The following is a 16,002-nucleotide window of genomic DNA, read 5'->3' on the forward strand; positions in this document are numbered from 1 at the left end:
GCACTACATGTACAATAACAGAAGGACTCAGGAGGACTGGAACACACTCCCAGAATAAAGGCCATCAAAGTCCGAGTGTCTCCACAATAGAGCGATGAACTAGGAAATGTTCTCCTGCTGAGTAGTTCTACTGAAGTGCAGTGATGTGAAGAAGCAGTAATGAGTAAATGTTGTGTAAGTGTGTGTAAAGGTGTGTTTATTGTGTGTTTGTGGTCTACAGAAGGTCCCACGGTGAAGCCCTCCGTGTCTCTGCTCCCTCCCTCCTCTCTGCACCAGTCTGAGGAATCGGCCTCGCTGCTCTGCCTGCTGTCTGCCTACTCTCCACAGGGGGCGTCGGTGAGCTGGAAGGTGGACGGCTCGGCGGTGAATCACGGGGTCTTGACCAGTGCAGAAGAACAAAAGAAGGACGGTTACACACGCAGCAGTACCCTGACCCTCAGCCAAGCACTCTGGGAAAAGGGGGAGGAGTTTGTCTGTATGGTCTCCCACGAGGGCGTGGATCATCCGGTCACGTTCAGAAAGAGCCAGTGTTAAGGCTAACAGCTCCAAGATAGAACTGAACACTGAGCTGCTTCCACATCCATCTACAATAGAGTTTCAGTTCTACACAATGCTGACATTTCTGTCTTTACTCTCTTCACTGTCCTGTTGCTCTTCCTGTAGTTTTGCTCTGCTGAAATAAAGCTTCATTTTGGACATTGTGTGTTCTTTTCTTGGAGTTAATAGTCATTATCAGTGTGAGGAGAGAGTGTGTTTAGCTGTAGATTCAGGGCTGTGTGTTGTGCTTCAGTGAGTTTGGATGAAGAAAGTTGAACATCTGGTGAAAGTGCTGCTCTATTCTGGGAGAAAGAGGATCACTCAGCCGTGTTCATGTAAATCTCACTTCCTCTACACTGCTCTCTGATTTCCTGCTTAAAACTGACTCTGTGTGTTTATCTGGGTGTGGAACAGGAAGCTGGTTTCATATCTTTCTTTAGAGCATGATTTATGGTTGAGGGAACTGACGTTACACACTTATTTTATATTAATAGATTGGAGGAGTTCTGACCTTTATCATCCTTTAGATAAAATGTATAATATAGATAAATGTATAATAGGTTCTACATAGGAACAGATCTACATAGGAATAATATTCATTAAATGTATCAGTCAGGATTCAGGCCTCATAATAGCACAGAGACAGCGCTGGTTAAAGAGGTAAATGACCTGTTACTCGTCTCTGATCAGAGTTGTGTCTCTTTGCTGGTGTTATTTGATCTTAGTGCAGATATTGTTCATACTAGTTTCTATGATACATAAGAAATTGAAGTATCATTCAATTTAATCTGTGCATCACTTTAACAATGCATATAGTAGCTTTACGTGAATGTAATAATTCAGAACAAAAACTGCAAAGTTTATATTTTCAAAATGTAAATCTATATTTATACCTAATGAGCAACTCTAAGGCAATGGTGGCAAGGAACAACTATGATTAGGTATGAGGAAGAAACCTTGAGTGGATCTGCATGACACCAGAGAGTGTGATTATGAATGACATCATTTCTTCATCTGTATATGTCAAGTGGAATTATTTAACCAGGAGCTTTAGATCAGCTTGCAAATAGGCATAGTTACTGAATTCATTAGAGATTTAAAAAATTCCTTCTTGTTGAAGCCATGAAGTGTTGACTGGACACTAAAAAAAGGGTCTTAAACAAGTCCTGAACAGTAATTAGACGTTTGTTCCATAACTGTGAGGCTCTGTAAGAAAAAGCTCTGCCCCCTGCTGTAGCATTTAGTATTTGTGGTACTACCAAATATCCTGCACCTTTTGATTGAAGTATGCATCATGGATCATAAAACAACAAGGAAAGAAAGTTCATGAACCCGAACAGACTGTATGCAGGGTGTGAAGGGTCCATTATGATTCTCCCATCTCCCCTGGAGGACGGGCAGTTTGGTCACAATGATCCACTATGCAGAACTAACTTGGCTTTGATGACAACACTTGTGAAAGTACAATCTCTGATGGGCTTTCTGTGTTATGATATTGGTGTTCTTCTCCCACTTCAAGTCTTTGAAATGGTCTAAGGAACTTGAAGGAATCAGCACTGGACACAGTACAACCCTGGATAGTGAATGGTGACAGACGATTAGTAGTTTTTTTAAAGTCAACTCTCATCTGCACTGTCTTACTGATGATATGTTCCAAATTGTTGTGTCTACACCACAAGGAATCCCAGAACCACAAGCCGATCCACCTCCAATCTGTATGGATCCAGGAGTGAACCTGTGATGCACTTCAGTTATGTTAGCACCAGCATCCCATAGCACTTCATGACAAGAGAGCTAAAGGCAACTGGTCTGTAGTTATTTATTCCTGAGATGTAGGTGTTTTTGGAAACATGTATTATGGTGCTGTGCTTGAAGCATTGTAACACCATACTTCAATAGCTATCTCTGTTTAGCAGTAATCCAGTTTGTTATTGTAGAATTTTCTGTGAGCGCTGTTTGGGATGCATATGTCTTCACAGGAAATTATGTAAGATGGAACAGAAATAGATAGTTTGTCCAAGTCATCATGTTTTATATAAAATTCACTCTAGTCTGTACAATCAAATCACTCTTGCTTTTACAACTTGGCATCATCTATACATTTTTCACATTAGATTTTAGTTTCTGTTTGTATGTAGGAAGTGAACAGTGTGCATCCTTCAAGACCATGTAGCAGTGGTCCAGACAGTTATTTACATTTGTTGGGTACCTAAAGTGTTGCCTGAATTTTTTACATTTTAGTTTTAATTTGTTGAAGTCTGGGTGGTTCTGTCCTATACCTTGAGTATAGTCACATCTATGTGATGTAGAAAGCAGCAGATCCTGAGAAGTTCTTCCAGTTGTTTGTCCAGTTAATTTCATAATGAGCAGTGATTAGCCATTTAGAGCTGGAATGTTGTGTTACCTGTGGATTAAGCAGGGAAAACAACACTACAGGTAGAAAGAGTAGAAACATGCAACATGCAAATGGAAATTTAATGTGAAACCAGTCACAGTTTCCTCCCAAAGAGTTCTCAGAGTGTTAGAACTTTTGAGTTCAATCGGAGAACAAGCCTGAGCCGCACTGCTGCTGCTGCAATGTCTGAGCTGACTTCAGGGTAGAGATTTGCCAAAGGACCAAACAGAGACAGTAATTCAATAGCAAAACCTTTTGAGGATCAGAGAGTATTTATACAGAAGTATGCTGTAATATTCAGTGTTATCTATTGATAGACAAAAGATGTCCACAGAAACAGCTGTGGTAATTGACATGTAAGATTTGAAGCTTTAAGTTTAATATGAAAAGAATTATTTAAATTATGGGAGAATAAATTGTCTCAGAGTGTCTGTGTTCAGCACATGTTAATCAGAACAGAACAAAAAGAATTTCTGTGTTAAAACAATGGACATCACAGTCATATTATGAGATTCAAAACCCCCTTATGAGGGAAGGTAAAACAATGTCTGTGATGTCGCCCGGTATGGCGCAACCGGGGCCCAACCCTGGAGCCAGGCCTGGGGTTGGGGCCTGCATGCGAGCGCCTGATGGCCGGTTTTTAACCCACGGGGCCCGGCCGGGCTCAGCCCGAAGGAGCGACGTTGGGCCGATCTCCTGTGGGCCCACCACCAGACACGGAATCTTGCTCTAGCGACATTGAATGTCAACTTGCTGGAGGGAAGGAGCCTGAGCTGGTGCGGGAGGTTGTTCTGTGAGGGTATGCTGGGAACGTTTGGCAGAGTCTCCAGTCAGAGAGATCTTCAACTCCCACTTCTCGCAGAGCTTCAACCAAATCCCAAGGGGGGTTGGAGACATCGAGTCTGAGTGGACCATGTTCTCCACTTTTATTGTCGACGCGACCGCTCGGAGCTGTGGCCGTAAGGTCTCCTGCGCCTGTCGTAGCGGCAATCCCCAAACCTGCTGGTGAACCCCGGAAGTAAAGGATGCCGTCAAGTTGAAGAAGGAGTCCTATCGAGCCTGGTTGGCTCGGGGGACTCTGGAGGCAGCTGATAGGTACCGGAGGGCCAAGCGAGCTTCAGAAGGAGTTCGGTGAGGCCATGGAGAAGGACTATCGGTCAGCCTTGAATAAATTCTGGCGAACCGTCCGGCACCTCAGGAGGGGGAAGCAGTGCCCTGCACACACTGTTTACCGTGGGAGTGGGAATCTGCTGACTTCGACTGGGGACATCCTCGGGCGGTGGAAGGAGTACTTCGAGGATCTCCTCAACCCCACCGACATGTCTTCCACTGAGGAAGCAGAGGCCGAGGGCTTAGTTGTGGACTCGTCAATCCCCCAAGCTGAGGTCACTGAGGTAGTTAAGAAGGTCCTCGGTGGCAAGGCACCGGGGGTAGATGAGATCCACCCTGAGTACCTCAAGTCTCTGGATGTTGTGGGGTTGTCTTGTTTGACGCATGGCGGCTGGGGACAGTGCCTCTGGCCTGGCAGATGGGGGTGGTGGTCCCTCTGTTTAAGAAGGGGGACCGGAGGGTATGTTCCAACTACTGGGGATCACACTCCTATGCCAGGTATGCCAAAGTACTGGAGAGGAAAATTCGGCCGATAGACCAAACTCGGATTCAGGAGGAACAATGCGGTTTTTGTCCAGGTCTGAGCTGAGCTGCAAGGCGAAGCTCTCTATTTACCAGTCAATCTATTTTCCTACGCTCACCTAGGGTCATAGGCATCAGGTCATGACCAAAAGGACAAGATCCCAGATACAGGCGGCCGAAATGAGTTTTGAAATGAGGGTGGCTGGGCACTTCCTTAGAGAAGGAAGAGAGACACCCTCAAGAGAGAAACCCGTAACCTCGAACGGAAATGGAGAAAAACTAAATTAGAGGTGTTTAGAATTGCGTATAAGGACAGTATGTCCAGCTATAGACAGGCTCTAAAAGCTGCTAGGGCTGAGTACCTGAGCAAACTCATAAAAAATAACCAGAACAATCCCAGGTTTTTATTTAGCACAGTGGCTAGTTTAACAAAAAATCAGAAATCTGAACACACTATTCCATCACATTTCAGTAGTGAGGACTTTATGAGATTCTTCACTGATAAAATCGAAAGTATCAGGAATAAAATAGGTGACGCCCAACATATGAGAGCAACCAGTGACACAATCTCACCTAAGGCTTTACACAGCTTTACAAGTACAGGACAGGAAGAGTTAGATAAACTTATTACTACAGCTAAATCAACAACATGTTCACTAGACCCCATCCCAACTAAACTACTGAAAGAAGTGTTACATAAAGCTGGTGAGCCTCTTCTTAATATCATTAACTCCTCGTTATCTTTAGGTTACGTCCCGAAGTCTTTTAAGTTGGCAGTTATTAGGCCACTCATCAAAAAACCTAACTTAGACCCTAATGAACTATCAAATTACAGACCTATCTCACACCTCCCGTTTATGTCTAAAATACTTGAAAAGGTTGTGTCTGTTCAACTGAGCTCCTTCTTACAGGAGAGCAACATCCTTGAAGAGTTTCAGTCAGGTTTCAGGCCCCATCATAGCACAGAAACTGCACTTGTTAAAGTTACAAACGACTTGTTCTTAGCTTCGGACCAAGACTGTATGTCACTATTAGTTCTACTTGACCTTAGTGCTGCATTCGACACTATAGATCACAACATTCTTCTAGATCGCTTACAATATTACACAGGTATTCATGGTCAGGCTTTAAGCTGGTTTAGATCCTACCTGTCTGACCGATACCATTTTGTAGAATTAAATGGTGAATCCTCCAGTTTACTACCAGTTAATTATGGGGTCCCTCAAGGATCAGTTCTAGGACCTCTGCTTTTCTCTATATACATGCTTCCATTAGGGAACATTATTAGAAGACATGGGATTAGTTTCCATTGTTATGCTGATGACACACAGTTATATATCTCATCAAAACCAGATGAAATAGCCACAGTGTCCAAATTAACTCAGTGCCTTAGAGAGATAAAAGACTGGATGAGCTGCAACTTTCTATTGTTAAACTCCGATAAGACTGAAATACTACTCATAGGTCCAAAAACCAGTGCACAGAAACTCTCACAACTTAACTCCCATTTAGAAGGATGTACTGTTACTAGTAGCTCGACATTGAAAGACCTGGTGTTTATTAGACAGTAACTTGTCTTTTAAAAATCATATTGCCCATACTACCAAAACAGCCTTCTTCCACCTTAGAAACATTGCCAAGCTGAGAAACATCCTGTCTGTATCTGATGCTGAGAAGCTAGTTCATGCGTTCATGACCTCTAGACTGGACTATTGCAATGCATTACTAGGTGGTTGTCCTGCATCTTTAATAAATAGGTTACAGTTAGTCCAAAATGCAGCTGCCAGAGTTCTCACTAGGACAAGAAAGTATGACCATATAACCCCAATTTTATCATCTCTACACTGGCTACCTGTTAGGTATAGAATTGACTACAAACTGCTGCTACTTACGTACAAGGCTCTTAATGGTTTAGCTCTCATGTATCTAACTAGTCTTCTAACACGTTACAATCCTTCACGCTCTCTGAGATCACAAAACTCAGGGCTTCTGGTAGTTCCCAGAATATCTAAGTCTACTAAAGGTGGTAGAGCATTTTCTTATTTAGCTCCCAAACTTTGGAATAGTCTTCCTGATAGTGTTCGGGGCGCAGACACACTTTCCCAGTTTAAATGTAGATTAAAAACTCATCTCTTCAGTCAGGCGTACACATAATACATCCCATAATATCATGCACCAGTACATCAGACCAGCGCATTTTTTATGAACGGCAGATATGTTAATCCCTTTCCACTGCTTTTCTCTTTGTACCCATCCCGAGGCATCCAGACACTGTACCAGCTCCCATTGTCCTCTGTGGGACGAAGCCTTTGGACATCCACTGAGCCGAGGCCGACTCTAAGAATCCTGAGACATCTCCAGTTAGACTCTGTGGTACTCAGGAGATCAGAAGTCCTTGAACCTCACACCAATACAACATTTAACTGACTGTATATTACAATCACACCCCCAGTGTCACCCATATGAGGATGGGTTCCCCCTTGAGTCCAGTTCCTCTCAAGGTTTCTTCCTTTACCAATTTAAGGGAGTTTTTCCTTGCCACTGCTGCCTGAGTCATCTCAGACTTGCTCATAGGGGAATAAATACATACACACTGTGAACTATATACATCTAATAATAATCTAGAATTTTTATTCTGTTAATTCTTATTTCTTTTATTATTCGTTATTTCCTTTATCATTAATTATGTTTACCTTCTGCTCTATGTTTATGTTCTGTAAAGCTGCTTTGAGACAACGTCTATTGTAAAAAGCGCTATACAAATAAACTTGAATTGAATTGAATTGAGATAGGGTGAGCAGCTCGGTCACTCGGGAGGAGCTAAGAGTAGGGCCACTGCTCCTCCACATCAAGAAGAGTCAGCTGAGGTGGCTCAGGCATCTGTTCCGGATGCCTCCCGGACGCCTCCCTGGGGAGATGTTCCGGGCATGTCCAACTGGGAGGAGGCCCCGGGGAAGACCTAGGACATGCTGGAGGGACTATGTCTCTCGGCTGGCCTGGGAACGCCTCGGTATTCCCCCGGAAGAACTGGAGGAAGTGTGTGGGGAGAGGGAAGTCTGGGCGTCCCTGCTTAGACTGCTGCCCCTGCAACCCGGTTCTGGATAAGCGGTAGAAAATGGAATGGAATGGAATATGAGATCATAAACTAATAGTATCACACAGTCAGCCCAGTACACAGCATTCCAAGATATATTCAAAATATATTAAAGTGCACAAAGCCGTTGGATCAGTATGATCATCTTTGTGTTTGGAGAATGTGTATTATATATAAAGTGCATGAAAAAAAATGTACTGAATAAACTACATTTACATTCACATTGATGTTGTTTGGCAGATTATCCAGAGTGACACACATTTGTTAAATCTCATCTTATTCTGTACACTACACTCACTCACCTGCCTCATGGGACAGAAGTCTTAAAGTCCACCATTAAAGGATGATGTCTTCAGATAGATTTGGTCTTTTTCTGCTGCCACGATTTCCTAACATATTTTGGACTGTAGTGAAAATATGCAAAAACAATCTACTGCTAGTTATTTCATATGTAATCACTTTTACCTCAGGTGTCATATGAACGAAAAACATCTACAAACTTAGTGATTACTTCCACTTGCCTTTGGAACAGTGAACATATTGTTTTTTGCTGTTATTATTTGTTTTATTTTTTATGTATGGTGTGAGATCTGCTTTTTAAGGTGCCCACAGGACTTGATCAGGAAGGTCTGAATTGTGATGCCATTTAATCCAGTGTGAGAATGTTTTAGTGAATCTGAATATTATGCTGAAACCCCAGATTTTTTGAGCTTGCTTCATGCTACAGCCATGATATAATATTTCTAGGTCACTCTGAGCAGAAGTTTGAGTCTGCTGCTACCTCTGAGCTGATATCAGAGAAGAAAGTGCCAACAAAACAGAGTTTGAATAGCAAAACACTGCAAAGTTTACTGAGACCTACAGGGAGTACGTGATGGTTAACACATTTACTGAGAGTATGACGAGCTCGTTATGGAGTGTAGGGTTCGGCGCATGTTTATCAGAACAAATTATAAAGAATGTCCAGGTTAAATCAAAGAATATTACAGTCATAAATGAGGTCATAAACAAATGGTATCACACAGTCATCCCAGGCTCAAGTGTACAGAGTGCCAAGGTATATTCAGAATATATTAAAGTCTACTTCGGCCCCAACAGGACCTGTGCACGCTCTTAAGGAGCATTAAAGGCAGTCTCCCTGATCTGAGTCCGTCCCACAGTCCCAACCTCACTTGACAGTCACCCTTTATGCCAGAGGTCAGAGGGTGGTCCTGTCCAGCAAGAAGCAAGACCTACTTTCAGGTCAGAAACCATACTAGAAACACAGTAGTACTAACACATGAGATATGTGTCATGACACATGACAGGTCTATGGGAGGAGACAAAACTAAAAGTAAAACAATAGGAAAAGATCTAAACCAAAATTTCCATCTGGATGTCACATGGAACAGGAGCTGTGTGCTGAGAGAAGGTGAATATGTGACAAGCTTCTTACTGGAACCCAAAGGTATTATGTTGTACATCTTTGTATATAGTGTGTGTAGGGAACTGAGAAAATATGCCTGGTTATTATTTTTAAATGATTTGAATCACAAATCTTTGTATGTTTAAAATATATGAGGGGCAGTGAGAAGACAGTGGAAGCTTTTGGCACTTGGAAAAAAGTGAGTGTGAAAAAAAATGGCAGACTGGCATAAAACTTCATAAATTTCCTCAGTTTTACAAACTTGTGGAGATACATTTTGTGTATTGACCCAAAGTATTGAGCTGATAAGTGAGTTCCACTAAACAGTCTGGGGAGAAAGCACTGTGAGGAGAACAGAACCATGAAGAATTGAAGGATAAGTTGGAAACAAGGCTATGAAACTACATCGGCGTCTGTCTTAACAAAGCTCCTTGTGTCTCAGTTACCCAGTGAATGTGTTTGTGGACCACAAAGTTGTGTGATTTCATGACTGATATGTTCCTGTCCATTGCATGTTGAGTGGAAGTTTCATATTGAAACCATAACGAGTCTCAACAATTCAAGCCTAAATGTGATTACAATCTCAAACTTCCACTTCCAGGAACATATCAGTCATGATCTCACAGAACTTTGTGGTCCACAAGGTTTTCTTTTTGAGAGACATGTGATTGGAGTTCTCTATATAACTCTAACCATTGATGCTTACCAGAGATTAGGAGAGAGCTAAAAAAAAAAGGATTAAATGTGATCATAAAATTTGTTATATGGAAACAATTGTCTGGTAAAATGTGGTAAAAGAAAAGATGCAGCTGTTCTCAGATCAGTGTGTGTTTCTGAGTCAAAGCACTTCCTCTAAAGCTCAGGGAGGTTTTTGTACGACGCTGTAACACTGTGTGTACGGCAAGCTCTCATCCTGCTGACAGTAATAATTTCCTGCATCTTCAGCCTGAACTCCAGAGATTTTTAGGTAGAATTCTGTGTTCGATCCACTGCCACTGAAACGATCTGGAACCCCAGTGTAACGTGTAACATCATCATAGATCAGGAGTTTAGGAGCTTCTCCAGGTTTCTGTAGGTACCATTGGAGATCACTGCCAACATATGCACTGGTTCTACAGGTGAGAGTAACAGATTCTCCTGGAGAAACAGACTGAGATCCTGGAGACTGAGTCAGGACGATTTCCCCAAAAGACTCTAAAGAAAAGAATGCAGAGTTAAAATAATGGAAACAGATGTAGTAATGAGTGTGAGAGTGATGTGATGATGTGTATGAATAATAAAAGTAAAGAGAATGTCTCACGGTGAGCGAGGAGTCCCAGTGTCCCCAGCAGGAGACTCAGTACCATCATCATTGTGCTGCGTGTCAGTGGCTCTGAAAGGACTGAACACACTCTGATCAGCACTACAGCTCTTAAAGTGTGTGTAGCAGTGACACAGAACACATATGCAAACACCACAACTGTGTGTGTGTGTGTGTGTGTGTGTGTGTGTGTGTGTGTGTGTGTGTGTGTGTGTGTGTGTGTGTGTGTGTGTGTCTGGTCACTGGAGTGTAACAGAGGTTTTTGTATGACGGCTTCATTATAATGTATCACTGTGGTGGACTTTTGGTGGAGGAACCAAACTCATCATAAAAAGTAAGAATTTAATTTATTTAAAATGAAAGAATTATGACTTTATTTTCAATATTTAATTTAATTGTTGAATAAAATTTAAAAACTATTTCATTAAAATAAATCATTTTAAATGATTTCTTAAAAAATTTAAATGTTAAAAATAGCTCAGTGTCTTAAATATTCTAAATCCAGTGAGAGAATAAATTCAGATGTTTGTGGTGTTTACTTGAGTTCAGTGTCTAGTGACGAATTTTCATTGAGGTTCATCACCAGAATAAAGCTGATCAAAGTTCTGGTTAGTCCATGATGTAAAGAGTAACTAGTGAATGTTCTGCTGCTGGAATACATTTGTGCTGCTGCAGAGTTTCCAGTTTTGTCTCTGTTGGACTTCAGATCATTTACAGAATAAACTCACTGAGTGTTTCAATGGACTATTCAATGCAGTTACTGAGTAGAACTGAGTGAACACTAAATCAGATAGAAGATGAATTGTGGTGTGGAGGTAAATCTGGTGGCTTCCATACACTATGTTCTCTTTGTTTCTTAGTGGACTTGTTTGTTAATGGACTGATGTTTGTCCACTGAAACTGTTCTCAACATGAAGCCTTCCATGTGTCTCTGTTCATTTAGAGTTAGAAACTCAGTTTTAATCCTGCTGAAGGTCATAGAAGTTTCGAGATGTTTCTACTGAATTGTGAGAACAATGTGGATCACTGCTGAACACACTAATGTTTCAGTCTGGAATCTGAAAAAGCAGTAATGAGTAAATGTTGTGTAAGTGTGTGTAAAGGTGTGTTTATTGTGTGTTTGTGGTCTACAGAAGGTCCCACGGTGAAGCCCTCCGTGTCTCTGCTCCCTCCCTCCTCTCTGCACCAGTGTGAGGAATCGGCCTCGCTGCTCTGCCTTCTGTCTGCCTACTCTCCACAGGGGGCGTCGGTGAGCTGGACGGTGGACGGCTCGGCCGTGGAGGACGGGGTCCTGACCAGTGCAGAAGAACAGAAGAAGGACGGTTACACACGCAGCAGTACCCTGACCCTCAGCCAAGCACTCTGGGAAAAGGGGGAGGAGTTTGTCTGTACGGTCTCCCACGAGGGCGTGGATCATCCGGTCACGTTCAGAAAGAGCCAGTGTTAAGGCTAACAGCTCCAAGATAGAACTGAACACTGAGCTGCTTCCACATCCATCTACAATAGAGTTTCAGTTCTACACAATGCTGACATTTCTGTCTTTACTCTCTTCACTGTCCTGTTGCTCTTCCTGTAGTTTTGCTCTGCTGAAATAAAGCTTCATTTTGGACATTGTGTGTTCTTTTCTTGGAGTTAATAGTCATTATCAGTGTGAGGAGAGAGTGTGTTTAGCTGTAGATTCAGGGCTGTGTGTTGTGCTTCAGTGAGTTTGGATGAAGAAAGTTGAACATCTGGTGAAAGTCTTACCCAGTCAAGCACTGCTGGTAGATCTGAGGGTGTGAGGTGCAGTGTGAGGAGTGATGAGGGCTTTGAGTTAAGAGGGAGCTGGTGCATTTTTGGCTTTGTAGGCCAGGGTCAGTGTTCTGAATCTGGTGCGTGCAGCTACCAGAAGCCAGTGGGAGGATCGCAACAGCGGGATGGTATTGAGACCTTAGGCAGGTTGAAAACAAGCCGGGCAGATGCATTTTGGATCTTTTGCAGAGGAAGAATTGCATTCATACTTAGGTAGACCTGCCAGCAGTGCATTGTAATAATCCAGTCTTGAGATGACAAGAGACTGAACAAGTACCTGAGCAGCCTGTGTGGACAAAAATGGCCGAATCCTTCTAATGTTGTAGAGAAGAAAGCGACATGAGCGAGTCACATTAGCAACATGAGAGGAAAAGGACAGTTGATGGTCCATGGTTACCCCAAGGTTGGGAGCTGTGGCTGAAGGGGAGATCAGATCGTTGTGCAGGGATATAGCAAGGTCATGACCTGGGGATGAATCACCTGATGAACAGCAGTTCAGTTTTGCTATGATTGAGCTTTAACCGATGAGCAGTCATCCATGATGATATTTCTGCCAGACATGTTGAGAACCGATCAGAAGCTGTGGCATCAGAGGGTGGGAAAGAGAAGATAAGTTGTGTATCATCAGCATAGCAGTGGTAAGATAACCTATGTGAGGAAATAACTTCGCCAAGAGAGTGAATATACAGCCAGAAAAGAAGAGGACCAAGTACTGAGCCCTGTGGGACACCAGTGTAGAGTCTGCATGGAGCAGATGTCAGTCCCCTCCATGTTACCTGATATGAGCGCCCTTCCAAGTAGGAAGCGAACCATTCCCAAGCTGATCCGCAAATCCCAAGACTCCTGAGGGTGGAAAAGAGAGTCTTGTGGTTGACCGTATCAAACCCTGCTGAAAAGTCAAGGAGGATAAGGACGGATGACAGTTTGGCTGATCCAGCAGCATGAAGATAGACAGAAAGCTGATTATAGACAATATAGACAATTATAGTTCAAGAATTTTTGAAAGAAACGAGAGAAGTGATACCAGTCTGTAGTTACTGATATCTGATGGATCCAGAGCAGGTTTCTTTAGGATGGGAATGTTGAATCATTTAACCACTGAGAGAGGAGATCCTTCCTGAGATCAGGAGGGAGACTTGGTTGGTGAACCAAACTTGAAAGGGCCAAGGAAGGACAACTAGGAGAAGGCTGACCCTGTCTTGGCACACTCTGGCTAGGACATGTGGGAGCAGAGCTACATCCACTTCCATTCCAAGGCATACAGGCCCAAAGGGGCCAGATGAGAGAGGGAAAAACTACAGCGAACAGTGGATTGACTCCTTGGAGGCGAACATCCTTTCGACCGGCTGAAAATCTGCCAAATTCACTCCGACAAGTGGGGGTGGAGACAACACTCCCCAGCCTCAGCACCTGCCTTGACAGGAAGTCTGTGTCCCAATTTACATACCTTGGAATGAAAATCATTCCCAGTGAAAGGAACCTGGTCTCTGCCCAGAGCAGAATCTGTTGCGACAACCTGATGATTGATATAGGACACCGCTGCAGTGCTGTCTGTATGTACTAAGAAATGGCAGCCCCTGAGGTGTGCGAGAAAGTGTTTCAGTGCTAGAAACACAGCCCTCGTCTTCAGGCAATTTATGTGCCATGAGAGATAGGGGCCTTCCCATAGACCCTGGGCAGGACAGCCAACCAATGTCACTCCCCACCCTGAAAGTGAGGCATCCGTCGAAAGAGTCCTGCGATGCAGACATACCTCTAGAGTGGGACTCAAGGCCAGGAACCATCTTTTTCCACATAAGAAGGGTATGAAGCCCATGGCGTGTAACCCTTACAAACCTGAGGCAAACATGGAATGGCCTCATGTGAAGCAGACCCAAAAGGATAATGTTGGCTGCTGCCAACATGAGGCCCAGCACACTATGTGTCTCAGCAACAGAGAGGCCCCGGCCTAGCCGAATAGCTTTCACTGCTGACAAGATGGAAGCCACCCGTTCGGGAGACAGATGTGCCCGCATCAAAGTGGAGCCACAAACTACCCCCAGAAAGGTGGTTCTCTGAGAAGGAGAAAGCACACACTTTTCTGGGTTCAACCTAAGGCCTAGAGACCTCATATGGGCAAGCACAGAATCTCAAAGACTGGCCGCCAAAGCGTTTGACTGGGCCAGAATGAGCCAGTCATCCAGGTAATTCAGTACACAGATGCCTGGAGACGCAATGGTGCCAGGGCAGCATCCATGCACTTTGTAAATTTACAGATATCAGTTTTCTGCCACAGGAGCATAAAGCAACGAGAACCAAACAATGCTCTTTGATTCATAGATACAATGCACCATTCTGCTTCAGTACAAATGTGCAGATGTTGGAAATGTGGAAGATCTGATGAAGGTTCATGAATAAACTTCTTGTATGTACTGTTTTATAATTACTGTAATGTCTTCTGTCAACACATGACTCTGCCATGCAGTACTGCAAGGTAGGAGCTCAAAAGCACCAAGGCCTGGACATTAGAGAGGAAATGACATGTGACTGAGTTTTGCTGTGGGATTTGAACAGAGGGACTCATGGTAGTGGTTGTACAGGATAATTGCAGGTATTCATGTCACAGTATATGATACACTGCTCTGACATCATCAAAGGGACAACAGGGAATGGAGTGTTGTGAAGGTGTTTTAATTCACAGCTGGATTACCAGGTCATGTGCTATGAAGTTTAGTATCAGCTTTAAAACTCAGGTCTGATGTAAAAAAGTGTTAGCTGAACATTTAGGTGCAGATCTGTATCAGAGTAAGAGACATAACATCTTCTGATTTATTCCTCACCACACTCTAACACCACACTGGTTAAAGTGGTAAATGACCAACTACTGACCTCTGATCAGGGTTTTGGCCTCATGGCAGCTCTGTAAATATGTAAATGAAGCTCAGAGATGAGAAAGCTGGACTTGACTACTGAGTAAGTGTATTGTGTTTGTTAAACCGTGTCATTGTGCTGCATCACATCGTCCTCCTCAGCACCTGCAGCTGCAGCAGTCTCACTCACTGAGGTTTTTGTACGACGCTCTAACACTGTGTGAACGAAGAAGTTTTGAATGTGTTGTAATGATCAGTTAGACAGTAATAATCTCCAGTATCTTCAGTCTGGACTCCACTGATGGTCAGAGTGAAATCAGTTCCAGATCCACTGCCACTGAATCGATCTGGAATACCTGATGCTCTAGTACTAGCCCAATAGATCAGACGTTTAGGAGCTTCTCCATGTTTCTGCTGAAACCAGTACAAACAGTCATATTTACTGTCACAGTCATTATCCACAGCAACATTAGTTTTACAGCTGATGGTGATTGTCTCTCCTGGAGAAACAGATTTCACTGCAGGACTCTGAGTCACAATGGCCTGACTCTGGGATCCTGAAAAAGGAGAAGGATGAAGAAATGTAGGTAAGATAATTATTAGATGTTGAATACATTTCACTGAGTGAAATCTTACCTTGAGCACAGAGGAGCAGTGTGCAGATGAAGACGCTGATCAAACTCATGGTTTCTGTGGGTGAAGTCGCTGAGCAGCAGCTCTCAGTCATGAAGTGTTAAAGTCACAGGGCTATAAACACTCACAGGGCACTGAAGCATGAGCTGATAATGCAAAGTGGAAGCTCTCTCTATGGAAATGTGTGTGTGTGTGTGTGTGTGTGTGTGTGTGTGTGTGTGTGTGTGTGTGTGTGTGTGTGTGTGTATGGTCACTGTAGTGTAACAGGTTTTTGTACCATGAGTGTATCACTGTACTGATTATTGAAGACGTTAATGTTTCCAGTCTGGACTCTTAATAAGCAGAATAATTTGAACATCTGGTGAA

At 43.2% G+C, this 16,002-nt stretch overlaps 3 gene segments (V, D, J or C); 1 reads left to right on the forward strand and 2 right to left on the reverse strand.

Moving 5' to 3' along the window:
• Positions 1-16,002, reverse strand: part of LOC113634003 — a 94,532-nt gene that overhangs the window by 76,769 nt on the left and 1,761 nt on the right.
• Positions 33-11,972, forward strand: LOC125145730. The segment is given in 2 exon segments: positions 33-212; positions 11,489-11,972. Coding segments are annotated over 2 exon segments (375 nt in total).
• Positions 14,422-15,831, reverse strand: LOC125145727. The segment is given in 2 exon segments: positions 14,422-15,560; positions 15,640-15,831. Coding segments are annotated over 2 exon segments (438 nt in total).

This window comes from Tachysurus fulvidraco, chromosome 10 (assembly GCF_022655615.1).
Source record: "Tachysurus fulvidraco isolate hzauxx_2018 chromosome 10, HZAU_PFXX_2.0, whole genome shotgun sequence".
Taxonomy (NCBI): domain Eukaryota; kingdom Metazoa; phylum Chordata; class Actinopteri; order Siluriformes; family Bagridae; genus Tachysurus; species Tachysurus fulvidraco.